At 38.9% G+C, this 15,165-nt stretch overlaps 4 protein-coding genes across 6 annotated transcripts; 2 read left to right on the forward strand and 2 right to left on the reverse strand.

Annotated features, from left to right (window-relative positions):
• Positions 1–2,421: 2,421 nt before the first annotated feature.
• On the forward strand, positions 2,422–5,038 carry LOC130913499 (gastrula zinc finger protein XlCGF8.2DB-like). Its single transcript, XM_057832169.1, has 2 exons — positions 2,422–2,739; positions 2,879–5,038. The coding sequence occupies exons 1-2, from the start codon at positions 2,649–2,651 to the stop codon at positions 3,925–3,927; spliced, it is 1,140 nt and encodes a 379-aa protein (XP_057688152.1). The 5' UTR covers positions 2,422–2,648; the 3' UTR covers positions 3,928–5,038.
• A 2,361-nt stretch (positions 5,039–7,399) lies between these two features.
• LOC130913524 (zinc finger protein 182-like) lies at positions 7,400–10,434 on the reverse strand. 3 transcript variants are annotated; one of them, XM_057832207.1, is made up of 3 exons: positions 9,567–9,754; positions 9,360–9,459; positions 7,400–8,656 (listed from the first exon to the last, which is right to left on the reverse strand). In XM_057832207.1, exons 1-3 carry the CDS (start codon positions 9,606–9,608, stop codon positions 8,028–8,030), a joined length of 771 nt encoding a protein of 256 aa, XP_057688190.1. In that variant the 5' UTR covers positions 9,609–9,754; the 3' UTR covers positions 7,400–8,027. The 3 variants fall into 3 exon arrangements, with proteins under 3 accessions (XP_057688190.1, XP_057688194.1, XP_057688185.1); XM_057832211.1 differs by lacking the exons at positions 9,360–9,459; positions 9,567–9,754 and adding an exon at positions 10,213–10,434; XM_057832202.1 differs by lacking the exon at positions 9,360–9,459 and having other exon boundaries at positions 9,567–10,197.
• On the forward strand, positions 10,118–12,402 carry LOC130913538 (uncharacterized). The gene is made up of 2 exons (XM_057832215.1): positions 10,118–10,866; positions 10,964–12,402. The coding sequence occupies exons 1-2, from the start codon at positions 10,462–10,464 to the stop codon at positions 11,306–11,308; spliced, it is 750 nt and encodes a 249-aa protein (XP_057688198.1). The 5' UTR covers positions 10,118–10,461; the 3' UTR covers positions 11,309–12,402.
• Positions 11,435–13,074, reverse strand: LOC130913474 (uncharacterized). Its single transcript, XM_057832132.1, has 3 exons — positions 12,366–13,074; positions 12,053–12,264; positions 11,435–11,949 (listed from the first exon to the last, which is right to left on the reverse strand). The coding sequence occupies exons 1-3, from the start codon at positions 12,971–12,973 to the stop codon at positions 11,489–11,491; spliced, it is 1,281 nt and encodes a 426-aa protein (XP_057688115.1). The 5' UTR covers positions 12,974–13,074; the 3' UTR covers positions 11,435–11,488.
• Positions 13,075–15,165: the final 2,091 nt, after the last annotated feature.

A 15,165-nucleotide genomic window follows, 5' to 3' on the forward strand; every position in this document is an offset into this window, starting at 1 on the left:
GAGGAGAGCTTTTTACATGCCAATCCATGATCAAACGTAAGTAGTCTTTTATTTAAAGAAAGTTTGTAGTGTTTACTTTATAATCGCTGTGTTCGCGCCTATTTTTAACACAAAGTTGCAATTTCTGATTGGTTGGAAAATTTGACAGAACACCAGGCACATGAAGAGGGCAATAAGCCGAGTATAGTGCTCTCCCGGCGGGGGGATGTGCGACAAGCCGCCGGTGGTCGGCCGAGAAACAAGGAGCATGTCAGTCACAAAATGCAAGCCACCTACATATTAAAATGATCCCAGTATTTGGGATAATACAAAACACGATGTTTACTCCCTCGTAAGTCCCATTGTCCCACAGTAGTAGGGCTTGTTTTGGCCAATATCCACCGGTGAATGGGAACCTTTTGAAACCCCAAAAAGGCACACACGCCTCTCCCTCGTACAGCAAGATTTTTCTGCAGCCGTTTGGCTGGCGTGATGCGAAAAATAAACGAATTAATCTGCAAAATCAGCTAAATCCTTAGTCCTTCTCATACAACAGTACGGCTGTATGGTAAAGAGGACTCCTGCTCCCGTACAAATCACAGCGTCCTCTTTCTCAATGCAAGACCGAGCACGGAAGTCTGTCATTTTCGTAGTGCGGAATTCAAAAAATTGAATAAATATATTGATCGCTTCTTCACACATCCAAGTGGTCCATTTCATTCAGGAGCATAAAATACCGCGTGTATTATGAAATAAACATGCTTTTTCGGTTCACAGGCACTTTAAGATTAAGTCTAAATTGTAAATCCTGATAGGATTTTGAGTTTTTGCAGTGTTCAAAGTAAATGTATGATACCCGATGTATTGGAGCACATTAGGCACCAGTGCTACTTGGTGTTTTATCCATCAATGACTATCGAGCTAAAATTGACAGTAAGCTTTGTTATGTTTTTATTTTACACCCTCATCACTCAACAGCACTGTTTTTACAGATTAAATAAAGCCTGTATGAAAGACACGTTAGCCACGCATCGACAGTTGTCATAATTAATAGAAACCTAGCCCTCTGCAGGGCTAACGGTAATCTTATTTATTAGCGCTACATTAACTTAATTTTACCTTGTCCCGAGTATCGCTTCTCCGTGGTGCTTTCGGTGGAGTGGGGGCTAGGCGGCTTGGTCGTGCGGTGGCTCCTGGCGCCCGGTTTCGGGGGCTGTCATCAGTCGCGGGGTTTTAAATTTCGGATTTAACCACTGTGTGTTCTAAGAGTGCACTCTTTAGTTTCCAGCAGGAATTCCTATGAGGAAAATTTGCAGCAGATAAAATTGATAAAAATTGCTCGGTGGTCAGTCAACGGAGTAATTGACCGAAACATTTTCTTGAGGAACATTACTTTATAATAGACAGAAATCAATACGTGAAGAACTACTTAATGATTGGTAACTCCAAGTATAAGATATGTCATTGGGAAAATTCGGTCTTGAAATATCAACAACGTTACATTTTTCCATAAAGGTTTTTAATTTAGCATTAGGAATTGAAGTTTTTTCCGGCGTCCATTTGTCCAATTTATTATCCGGAGCAAATCACCACCAATCAAAACAGTTGCATTTAGGCATTTAGCAAGCCCAAAAAAATAACCTTGTTTCTTCTGAGTCCAAAAGCTTATCATTTTCGGGTTTGGAGTTGTAGCCATAAACGGTGATAAAGATGGTATTATTAGAATTTAGTACGAGACAGATAAAATGCCCTAAAGAATCACAGTCTGAATGAAGGATAATATCACCATAAAGTACCTTTCAGGCTACAGTAGACTTTTTTTTTTTTAAACAAGATTTTTATTAAACCCTAACCATTAACAACAACAACACGATAGACAGAACAAACAACAATACAAACCACAAAATAGAAGAATAATCAACAATACAAACCAAAAAACAAACACAAATATGCCAGGGGTAATAAACATTCCAAAATTGCACATCAGAGAGAGAAAAAAAACTAATAATACTTCAAGCAATCATTCACAAAAAAGTTGTAGTTTATCACAAATATTAATTATTTTTTCCGCTTTCAGATTCTTTGACTTTTTTACCAGATTTATGTAGCATACAGTTTCATTATGGAAGTGAGAAAAAGATGGTAACCGCTAGCTGTATTTACACTTGTGGAGGTAGAATTTTGATAACAAAATGAGTAGATTAATAATAAAAACATTTTCATTCCATGTATTTTTATAGAAACAAAAAAATGACATTTTCCCATTTTAGTTCGATGTCCATGTGTAGATTCCTGTCAATGAACTTGCAAAAAATCTTTCCAAAATTTATTGGAAAAAGAGCAGGTCCAAAAAAGGCTTAGCTAACTGGCGAATATCGTCATACGACGCGTGACGTAATTGAGCTCTATCCAATCACGCCTGAATTTGCACTGAGTAAACTTCCTGGTTTTCCAGAACTCGCTAATGAAGGATTAACAGCGTCATTTAAGGGTTAAAACTAAAAGGAAGAAGACAACAATGACACATTTATCTCATCACTAAGTCAATTCTAAAACCTAATTTATTCTACCGTCCATCTCCGAGTCTGGATGAACTAATGCTGCAGGTTGGCGCTTTCCGAGTTTTGCTTAGCATCGCCATTAGCTGCTAACCAAGACGTGCTGTGGAAATGTGTGCAAAAAGCGTGAAAGAAGAATACGAGGAGGAACTTTGTGCAACTAGAGATGAGAAGGAGCTTCGCGATTCAACACAGGCAGCAGGTTTGCTCACTACAAGAACTCATTGGCTTTCAATGACGGCGACAGACATCTCATCGATTTTGACTCAGCAGCGCCCGGTTGGATGGAATGTCTATCGCCCTGCGTAAAAAGTTTGACTTAACTATGTGTTTGCTTTCAGACGAGGGTGAAGAATACATTCATCTTGCGAGTAAAGGGGAAGAAGAAGAGGACGACATCACACATTTTCCATTGACTGTGATTGTGAAGAGTGAAGATGATGAAGCGGATAACCTGTTTGCTCCACTATCTGAAAGCGATGACATCACCTCACATTCTCCTGCCACGGATGATGATGAATCCGTTCCTGCCAATGACAGACACGTAAAATGCTTACAGTGTGACAAAACATTTAGTTCCAAGTGGAATTTAAAGGTTCACCTTCGAAGTCATAAGGGAGAAAAACCCTTCACCTGTTCAGATTGCGGTAAAAGATTCGTCAGTAAGGGCAATTTGAACGCGCACACGAGAATACACAATGGCGAAAAGCCATTCTCCTGCTCTGTGTGTGGTCTCCGGGTGACTCAAAAGAGTGGTTTAACAACTCACATGAGAATACACACTGGGGAGAAACCTTTTGCTTGTTCAGAATGTGGTAAACGCTTCTCTATTAGGGGCCATTTAAGAAGACACACCAGAATACACACGGGAGAAAAACCTTTTGCCTGCTTGGTTTGTGGCAAAAAATTCTCAATAAAGGGACATTTGAAAACACACACAAGTATCCACACTGGTGAAAAACCTTTTGCCTGTTCCATGTGCACCTTCAGTTTCAGTGAACGATCCAAATTGGTCAAACACATGAGAACACACTCAGGAGAGAAACCTTTCGCCTGTTTGACTTGCGGCCGACGATTCTCCGCAAAGACCAGTTTGATACGTCACATGAGAACTCATGGCCAGGAAAACTCTGTCACCTGCTCGGTGTGCAATTTGACTTTCTGCAACCGTTTGGAAATGATCAAACACAAGAAATTGCACTCTGGAGAAAAACACTTTACCTGTTCGGTGTGCGGGAAAAGATTTAGTCAGAGAGTACACTTGACGTCACATGTGAGAGTACACACTGGTGAGAAACCCTTCAGTTGCGGCGTGTGTGATAAAAGTTTCTCGCGGAAAGATCAGGTGAAGAGACATAAGTGTGATTGTGAGAAGAGCAGCAATCAGTGAGATATAATGGAAAAGGGGGGAAAAAAAAGTCATTCTGAATGAAATTAAAGTCATCAATTAGTGATGATCAGTCTGTGGTTGCTACCAGAACTCATTCATTGCTTTGAATGGAATTAAAGGAATTCTCAAGGTTTTGTTATTCCACTTCCTGTAGCTTTTGGGTCACTTCAAGTGTTGCCAGATTGGGCAGGTTCCTGCCTAATTGGGCTATTTCCAAACACTCAGGGCGGGAGAAAAATGCATAGGGTGGGTTGGTAAAAATTTGGGCAAATTTTGATCAAATTTGGTGGTTTTGGAAGGAACTGTTTTGATTAGTTTTAACAGTTAAACTTGTATGTCAAACACCTGGAAGTTCAGCTTTATTACTGAAGTAGCATTTAGTGAGTTGTGATGCATGAGCTTTGTACTGAATGTCATTTCTGATTTGTAGCTAAAAAGTCAAATTCAACAACACAATTCCAAAAATGACATAACATGAAAATGCGTTAGATGTGCTGTACATTGTATGGAGGGGAGGGTGGCATAGTTGTTTGCATATTCTAATGTGTTGTAAATTGTATCCTTGTTACAGGTGGATTTGCTTCGAATTTTTACACATATCTCAGTAGAAATGCTATTTTCAGAATCCATTTCAGAATTGGCTCTGGAAAATATTGTCAAAGTTCTTGTACTTCAACAGTGATTTTTTTTTTCTACAAACGTAGTTTTTTCATTTTATAACAATATATGCTAAATTATTAATTAGTCTGTGTCCTGAAACAAATACAATAGTTTAACCTTTTTAAGAAGGACTAAATCTTCCATACTTCATATTGGCGAAACACTAAATTCCATAGTAATGTGTTCACCACTTTTGACTTATTTTTTCTGGTTATAGTATGAAAATATACACAGGATTGGAAAAAGGGAACATTTTTCCTTGAACGGGATGTTGTAATTTGGACTGTTTTTTCACTGGGCGGATTTTGATTGGCTGGATACTGTCATTCCAATCTGGCAACCCTGGTCACTTCCATTTGTGAGTGATCATGTTTCACTGCCATTGACTGAGTCCAATCAAAATTGATTTGACATCTTTCACCATCAATGGAAGCCAATGAGTTAGCATGTATCAATGAACCGTTTGAATGTAATAAAAAAAAAATATCGCTCATCATCAATGGCAAGGATCATTTAAACCTACAATGACCCCTAGTGGTGTCCCTTCGTCATACAATCTTCTGACATATTATTGATTGATTTATTTAATAGGGACAGTGCACGTTGATGAACATCTAAAATTTGTTATGGTGGCTTTGAAGATTCCTTTGTTCAAGAGAGACCTTGGTTAGCAACAAAACGCTAGCTGAGTTGTGGAAAATGTGTGCAAAAAGTGTCAAAGAAGACTATGTAGAGAAATTTTGCAGAACCAAATAAGAGAAAGCGTCGAAGTCAACCAAACATAGCAGGTTTGTTCACTTACTCTAACCTGATTAGTTATTACTTCGTATTGCTAGCCCTCCCAGTCAAATTGGATTGGACGTTTTTCTCCACCAATGGCAGCCAATGAGTTAATTCATCAAAATATATATTTTAAAAACCCGATCTAGTTGAAGAAGGAAAATGCTTGTTTTTGTATTTACTTTTTTATACTGTTGATGGTTGATATGACTGGTTTTTGGCTCTTAACTAAGCATATGCCTCTGCGTGTATTACATTTCTTGTGTGTGTTAATATTTATTCTTTTAAGACTTAAATAGGACAAATCAATGCTAAATTCCGTTAACGGTTGAAGGACGTATTCATTAGTGCAGGGGTGCTCAAGTCTGGTCCTCGAGAGATCAGAATCGTTTTCAGGCTCCAGGTGCTCTGCAAACAGTGACAAAGTTTCCAAGTTGCTTGGAATGCAAACTGCAACTAAAAAATGTGATAATTTTTTTACACGGTTTTCTTTATGTAATTATTTAATCATAATCAACCCGTTAAATTCCAGCCCTTAAAAAAATGTTAATCGTGCACAACGATGTGTTTCCTTGCCTTCTGGTGACCTGCAGATTTTGGTGAAGAGGATCAGCAGTTGCCACAAACTCTTCATTTTAAAGAGGATGAGGAGGGACCTGACAGTACTGATTTGCCTTTCACTTGCAACATCATGAAGGTTGAAAACGACGCCCAGTGTGATGAAGAGCAAAGCCTCTTAGCGCCGCTTTCAAATAGTGACAACCAGTGTTGTCACAGATTACTTAAAAAAGTAATTTAATTACTGATTACACCTAAAAAAAAAAGTAATCTAGTTACTTTACCGATTACTTTATCATCAAAGTAACTAAGTTACTTTAAAAGTAACGTATCAGTTACTTTTTAGTAAAGAAGAAGTAATGGCTGTATTTCCAGTGAGCAAATTCATCCATTTGCGGCATATATCCTGCCTTTCACTGTTAGCCTCAGTGCCTCGTCAGAACGCTATGTTGTTGACCGCCGTTGCAGACAGCCTCAAACAGCATCGTAAGACACGTGACCCCGTGATTTTATATTTTCATATTTTTCATTTTAAAAAAATACATTGTTTTACATCACAGATCAATAATTTCACAGCAAATATTACAGTAAAAATTTTAACAGATGTTTTTTCTTTTATACACATAATAAACACACTAACATTTCCTGCATCCACATTCATACACCCCCCCACCCACATACACACACACTTTCATCAGTCTTTTCTGTCCTCTTCCTCTCTTTTGGTCTCTAGGTATTCTCTTCCCCACATTGAGTCCACCTTGGTAAGAGTAGACAGCAGCACTATTAGGTATCATTAGGTAGTATTAGGTATCATACAATATTCTGTTCTATGGCTACATGAACACAGAACTTACAAAAAGAAAAATCAGTTTCCCATCTCTCATTTTTAAAAAGTTTGCTTATTACTGTTTTTTGTTCTTTAGTTGAAGCAGTTGAACATCATGAAGAATATTGTGTATATGTCTTTGGTAGTAAATGAATTACAATGAGCAGCTCTCCTACATGTTAAAGAAAAAGTTTTCAATTTAAAAAATTGAATTGGGGCTGTAAATATGAGATTTCTGTAGTCCCTCATCCATATAACCTTAATTTCAATTTTATTTTCACAATGAACATGAAGTCAATTAACAAGATTTGCTTTCAAGGGCCACACAAAATCATGCAGTGGTGCGGATATGGCCCTTGGGCTTTGACACCTGTGCTTCATGAAGATAACAGGATTGTTTTTGCATTGCGTCCTCAATATCAGTTATGTGTGTTTAATAAGATTTTAAATCATTTATGGAGCCATGTCTATGTGTCATTTTGGTTAATGGATTCCGAAATTTGTCAGGTATAAAATTAATAGCTAGTTCCAAATTGTGATGCTTTGGGATGAATAAATACAGGTATGACTGGAGTTCTTGATGCTTATCAGACCGGATTGGAAATACATAGCTTTTTAAATAAGAGGCAAAGTGTGCATTTTTTAAGTTGTTTATTTGTCAGAAATGATACGTAAAACATAAGAATAGACATGTATATTTGACTGAAAAATTTACATATAAAATGAAAATCCTAATTGGGTTTAAAAAAAATAAGTATTGATGTTGTGATTACAATAAACATTCAAACAACAGCTACTTAACACACAGAGAGCAATGTCACATACAAATAAGAATTAAGCATCATATCATTCAATAGTAATATGTTCAAGCATACTGTATGCTATCGTGTTTAGTGTTGCTCCTTCATGTTGAGGTTGAAACTTCATCAGTTAAGCCACTTGAATTGTATTCTGGAGCATAGCCACACTTGGAAAGTTGACCAATCTATTTGTATTGGGATGGCTGAGAGTGGTAAGTCAAGACATCAAGTTTAGCAACTTCATTTTCCACCGTTCTTCTCATCAGCGCACATGTATCGGTTCATCTCCGACTCATTGCAGAATTGTTCCTCACAGTCATTGCAACCTAACGCGTTCTCACTCTCGTGCGTTCTTCTGTGTCTTACCAAATTGACATGTAGAGAAAAACGTTTGCCACAAAGAGAGCAGGAGGAAGGTTTTTCCCCAGTATGTGTTCTCATGTGTGGTACCAATGATGAACGTTGACTGAAACTTAAGTTGCAGAAGGAACACCCTTAGGCTTCTCTCCGGTGTGTGTTCTTACGTGTGATCTTAAATGTCCCCGCTGAGTGAATCCTTTACCGCAAATGGAACAGGCGAAAGGTTTCTCTCCGGTGTGGATTCTCATGTGGATTTTTAAATCTCCATTTATCCGGAATGTTTTGCCACAGACTGAACAAGCAAAAGGTTTCTCTCCGGTGTGCGTCATAAAGTGTCTTTTCAAGGATGACTTGTTGAAAAAGGTGTTGTCACACAGAGAACATTTCACTCGCTTGTTGACCGTGTGACGAATCAAGTCCCCTTTTGAGCTTTCGTCGTTATCGGTGTCAGAGTGGTACGTTATTTCATCGCTATCTGATAGTGGAGCAAAAAATTTGTCTTCAGTTGTTATGCGGCAACTCGAGCTGCTGCTTGAAGGCTCGACCTTTCTGTTCTCCATGTGTTGACCTTTATCTTCCGCTTCACTATTCAAAGGGACCCCAGTAAAAATGAACTTGATGATATCAGCCTCCTTCTCTTCTCCTTTTGAGTGAGCAAGGTTGGCATTTTCCTCTCCGATGTTAGGGTACTCTGGGACTTGGTGCTTGGAGTTAAAATATTCTTCCGGAACATCTGCAGGACCTAGAAAACAAAACAAAAAAACACACACTGACATTATTGGTGCATTAGACCAGGAGTGTCCAAACCAATTTGATCAAGTGATCAGAAATCGGGTCCAATTACGTCATTTTCAGAGGACTGGAATCAGGCAGAAGAGATCAGAAACATGAAATATGTTACTTACAACATGCCTAAACAACTTTAAGTTAAATTGTGAAAGTAATTGAAAAAAGTGGCATTTATCCAATTAATTAATTAATCGTTTAATTAATCATCCGATTATAAAATAATCGTTAGTTGCAGCCCTATTTATAATATTAAAAAGTCAATGCTTGCGTTATCTTCAATATACAGTCCATTTCATTGTGCATCAGGTCAGTCATTTGTACTTAGTTTTATTAACTTTACTTTTTTCTTAAATGACATATATATAAATCAATGTTAACATTATCTTCAATTTTAATGTGATGTACATTCTATGTTCTTAAGTAGTTAAAATTGAGGGTTCTCATTCAGATGTGAGGAAATGATGGAAAACAAAAAAATAGGAGATAGAGGTTGGGGTTACTGTCTGGTGTTTTTGTTAACTGTTATTTTGGACATCACTGAGAAAAAATACAATTTTGAATGAAAATCACTTTCTCATGTATACCTTGCTACAGTGAGTGTAATGCAGTAGCATAATGCGTGTGTAAAACATGTTGTGATTTATTGTGTGTTATACCCTTCCAGAAGCAGTTCACTTTGCATTTCTGTGGTTTTGAGAGAAAAAAATTCTGGCTCCGTGAGTCCGTGGCGACCTTTATGTCAGGCAGTTTCGGGTACTATAATGATGTCCAAGTGATTTACAGTAGTTATGTAGCGTCACACAATCGAGTTCTAATTAACAAGTACAGTAGTTGCTGAACATGATGGGGGACAGCGTACAAACCTGCTCTGTGCAGTTTATCTCGGGATTTATTGAAAACAGCATTTAGTAGCTGCCGTTGTCTTTCGTTCTCCTCTTTCGTCCGACAGAGTTCAACCTCGTAATCCGCTATAGTTCTTACCAACACTGAAAAAAAATCTTCAACAGCTGCACTCAGACGGGCATTCAGCAACGTCTTCAATATTTCCACTTTGCGCATTTTCTCACGATAATCGTATTAATCACAGTTTTTACAATTTGTTTGCGATGTGTTGCTAAAAAGCTAAGCTAGAAGTTAACATGTACCGAAAGAAGCTGAAAGAACACACATTTTGTAATAAATGACTATTTCCGACAGTAAAATACTGACGGGGCTTCAATGCTTTAAATCGAGCCCTAATTATTAAGTTTCCCCCCCCCCATAAACAATGATGTGAGCTGAAGTGGTTCTTGGACGACGACTCCACTTGGACAAACTACATGCTACGTCACAAAAACGCGACACGAGAGCTGTAAATAAAAGGAGTAGAGAAGATGGGGAATAAAGCGAAAGAAGAAATAGGGAAAAACGAGATCATTTATGAAATACAGTTTGTTGAATACGCTGACGGCTGATATTAATAGTGGGTTTAGAAACGTCCCATTTAATAGATTGTCACTTTAGACTTACCGTATTTTGTTCGCAGATTTACTTCCGGTTTTGCGGGTTCTTCGCCAAAGCGGACTCGTTCGCTTGTTTGAGTTAATATTCGACACATGTACATTAAAACGGTTTCAACATTTGAAGGCATTCTACGGTACAATCATTTGGGTGCTTTTTTATTTGGAGTCATAAAAAAATGAAAAACGTATATATTTTTTTAAATCGTTTAATCTATCAAGTAAATATATATCTACCGTCATCGCTCGAGAGGAAGTGATGTCGATTCGCGCATGCGCAACAGCAATCCATCGCAAACTGGTAACCCGTCACCATCGCGTAGTGACACTCGTAACGTCAAAAATGGATCAGGTTGAGGAAAGAATCGTCGAGGAAGTAAGGAAATATAACCATCTATACAATTCATCCTCGAAACACTACAAGGACTGCGAAATGGCAAACAATTCGTGGCGAGAAATCGCTGAAAACACTGGACTGGAGGTCACAGAGTGTATGAAAAAGTGGAAGAACCTTCGCGACAAATATGTTCGTCTCCGAAAAAAACTGGCCACAAGAAGCGGCTTCACAGGTCGACAAAAGGTGCCAGCCTTCTATCACTTTTTATCTTGGCTAGACCCACACGTAAAGCACCGGGAGACGGAGACAAATTTCAAGGAGACGAAGGTATTCATGTACGCATGCTTGTGTAGAAACAAAACATTTCATTGACTATTTTTCTTTCAACCATATATCTAATAAAGCAACCATTCTTCAAAAACAGATGGCGTCCATCAGGTCTCCGGAGAGCGACACAACCGAGGTTGATTCCTTACGGGAATCTTTTGTTCCCCCATCTCCTCCGAACCACGTACCAGCTTCTGCCTCTGTCACCTCCCGCGTGTCCCGACCCAAAAGAAAGAGGAACCAGCAGGATGAGTGGATTTTGAAAAAGATAGCAGGCCTGGAGGAACGCAGGCTGGAGCTACAGAAGAAGAGCCTGCACAGGACTGATGAGTGCTCTAGATTTGCACAGACTGTGGCTGATCTGCTGCGCAGAGTGCCAGAGGACCGTAGACCGGACATTATGTATAAAGTCATCGGTGTGATTCTTGAGGGCAGACAATAGGCAATGGTTGATAATATTATGTTGCATCATTGTATGTCTTAATTTAATACTTGATACTTTTCTATCCTTATTTTATTGTGTATATCACAATAAAAAAAGAAGCTTGTTTTTGCAGCTGTTTTGTTGTTTATTTCCAAAACATTTCAAAAATTTTTTAATTTTCAAATAATACAATGTACATCACTGACTGAGTGTGCCTCGGCACAATATGTCATTCTGCCATGACACAGTTCCCTGAGGTGACTGAAAGAAAGCCATCAAGTTATTCCTTACAGCGAAAGCATCTCTAGTGGAAAAGGCCCTTGACATCTGTGTGGGATCCACAAGTTGGGTGAGATTTGAGTCTGTTGCAACCACTTTTCTCCACTCACCTGGCTGCACCAATCCAGAACAGTCATTGTCAACAAAGGCCGGTGGGATGTACCTGCTGTCTGGAGTGTTCACATCATTCATGTAGGTGAGGTAGTTGTGTAGGACTACACAGGCTTTCACAACATCCACAGCTTTTCCAGGACGGAATTCTATTGGTCTCCCAAGAATCCTCCACTGTGCAGCCATGATGCCAAATGTGTTTTCAATGACCTGTCTGGCTCTGGAGTGGCGGTAGTTGTAGATCTGCTTGTCCATGCTCATGCCTTCTTCTGTATAGGAAAACACGATCGTATCAAATCAATAAATGTTCAAAGTGATGAAAAATCATTTAAAAAAAAAAAAAAAAAAAAAAAGGATTATGCTGCTACATACCTGGGAAGGGACACATCATGTTGCACTTTGAGGGAAAGGCAGCATCAGCAACAATAACATGGGGGATCTGGACTGTGGTCCCTGGAAGGTTAGCTGGTGGGGGCAGATTCAATTTATGGTCAAGCAGCATTGACCCAAACTTGCTCTCTTTGAAAACGCCACCATCGGTTTCTCTTTCATATTCTCCCACATCCACCATTGTGAACCGGTACCTGTAACGCATGCTTTAACTGTGATTACTGTGGAATTTACATGGGTATAACATAGACACAGGTCAAACAAACGTCTTCATTAATGTTTTCAGTGGGATTACCTGGCATCACATGTTGCCATCAGCGCAATGGAGTGAGTCCCTTTTACGGTGACGTGTTTCCCATCGAGGCTTCCAACGCAGTTTGGGAAATTCCACAGTCGCCAGTAATCTGCCGCCGTTTCTTCCCACTGGCTGGTTGATGGACACGGTAGAAACGTTGGCTGCAGGCCTGTCCACAGTGCTTTACAGACCTCAGACAAAATGCTGGACACCGTGCTCGACGCTAGCTTGTAGCTAGCCGCCACAGTTTGTTGGCTTCCACCGGAGGCTAAAATCCTCAGCGTCACCGCCAATCTCTGGGCAACATCAACAGGCATGCTGTGTGTTTGCTGGTGTGATATTAAAGGTTGAATTCGGCGAAGAAGATCGTCAAATCTGCTCGCTGACATCCGAAAATACCGAAAGTTCATCTCCTCGTCCATGCCCCTCAGTGGGTGAAAAAGTGTGGCAAATTCACCGGTTTTCTGCCTCGACTGGTTCATTGGTCGGACAGACCACCTCCGCAAACGTTTTCTTCGTCTCCTGCGTTTCAACATTTGGAGTAAAAGCAATTCTTTTTCGATTTCGATGAGCTCCAGCTCGATAAACAGCTGCTCTATCTCTGACATTAAAGACACCAAGGAGTGCTATGTGAAGCCCCGCGAAACCAAACAAAGATAAGGACACCCTCCCTCCCCTTAGTGATTGACCCCCTACAGCGCAATGGGTCACCTCTCCTGTCTCCACTTCTACGCAGAGCTTCAAATGCTCATCGACTGTTCAAGCTAGGCTGTTGCTTATGGGGCGCCGTTTGTAAAGTAGCAGATGCTAAAAATTACAACATTTCCCTCACATTTAGCGCCACACAGTGTTTAAAATGTGTTATGAAAATTTTAGCGTCACTTTTTTTGTTTTGCACTTTTACAACATTATTTAGCAACCTAAATACTATTTTTAAATAATACGTATTTGACCTGAATGTTTAAATCCAGAACTAAATATTTAATATAAATCTTAAATATATACACTACCGTTACAAAGTTTGGGGTCACCCAGACAACTTTGTGTTTTCCTTCAAAAGTCACACTTCTATTTTTCAAATGAGTTGCAAAATGAATAGAAAATATAGTCAAGACATTGCCAAGGTTAGAAATAAGGATTTTTATTTGAATTAATAATTTTCTCCTTCAAACTTTGCTTTTATCAAAGAATGCTCCTTTTGTAACAATTACAGCTTTGCAGAACAATGACATACTAATTGTTAATTTGTTGAGGTAATCTGGTGAAACTTCACTCCACGCTTCCAGAAGCACCTCCCACAAGTTGGATTGGTTTGTTGGGCACTTCTTGCATACCATACGGTCAAGCTGCTCCCACAACAGCTCAATGGGTTTGAGATCTGTTGACTGTGTTGGCCACTGCATTACAGATAGAATACCAGCTGCCTGCTTATTTCCTGAGTAGTTCTTGCATAATTTGGAGGTGTGCTATGGGTCATTGTCATGTTATATAGGATGAAATTGACTCCAATCGAGCGTTGTCCACTGGGTATGGCATGGCGTTGCAAAATGGAGTGATAGCCTTCCTTACTTAAAATCCTGTTGCCCTTGTACAAATCTCACACTTTACCAGCAACAAAGCAACCCCAGACCATCACATTACCTTTACCATGTTGGACAGATGACATCAAGCACTCTTCCAGCATCTTTTCAGTTGTTCTGCATCTCACAAATGTTCTTCTCTTTGATCCAAAGTCCAAACACCTCAAAGGATGATTCGTCTGTCTATAACACTTTTTTTTTTCCAATCTTCCTCTGTCTAATGTCTGTGTTCTTTTGCCCATATTAATCGTTTCCTTTTATTAGACTGTGTAAGATATGGCTTTTTTTTTTTTTGCCACGCTGCCCTCAAAACCAGCATCACGGAGTCGTCTCTTCACTGTCGACAGTGACACTGGCGTTTTACGTCTACTATTTAATGAAGCTGCTAGATGAGGACCTGCGAGGCATCTATTTCTCAAACTAAGACTCTTATGTACTTGTCTTCTTACCCAGTTGTGCAGCGGGGCCTCCCGCTTCTCTTTCTACTCTGGTCAGATCTTGTTTGTGCTGCTCTCTGAAGGGAGTGGTACACAGCATTATAGGAAATTAATTTCTTGGCAATTTCTTTCATGGAATAGCCTTCATTTCTAATAACAGATTGTCAAGTTTCACGTGAAAGTTCTCTTTTTATGGCCATTTTGAGAGTTTAATCAAACCCACAAAGGTGACGCTCCAGATACCCAACTAGCTCAAAGGAAGATTAGTTTTATAGCTTCTCTAACCACCTAAATTGCTTTTAGCTGTGCCAACATAATTGCACAAGGTTTTCTAATCATCTATTTTCCTTCTAAGGCAACTAGCAAGCACAATGTACCATTAGAACACTGGAGTGATGTTTGCTGTAAATGGGCCTCTTTACAAAACTACGTAGATATTGCATTAAAACCGGACATTTCCAGCTAGAATAGTCATTTATAACATTAATAATGTATAGAGTGTTTTTCTGATTAGTTGAATGTCATTTCTATTGAAAAAACTGCTTTTCTTTCAAAAAGGAGGAAATTTCTAAGTTACCCCAAACTTTTGAACGGTAGTGTATCTTAAATGTAATTCTTAAATTTATATCTTAAATTTAAATCTAAATCTTAAATGTAAATCTTAAATATACATCTCAAATGTAAATCTTAGATCTATATCCTAAATGTCAATCTTAAATAAAAATCTAAATACTAAGTTTAAATGTTAAATCTGGAAACGGGTGAAACTAAATATTTAGCTAA

Source organism: Corythoichthys intestinalis, chromosome 1 (genome assembly GCF_030265065.1).
Source record: "Corythoichthys intestinalis isolate RoL2023-P3 chromosome 1, ASM3026506v1, whole genome shotgun sequence".
Lineage (NCBI taxonomy): Eukaryota > Metazoa > Chordata > Actinopteri > Syngnathiformes > Syngnathidae > Corythoichthys > Corythoichthys intestinalis.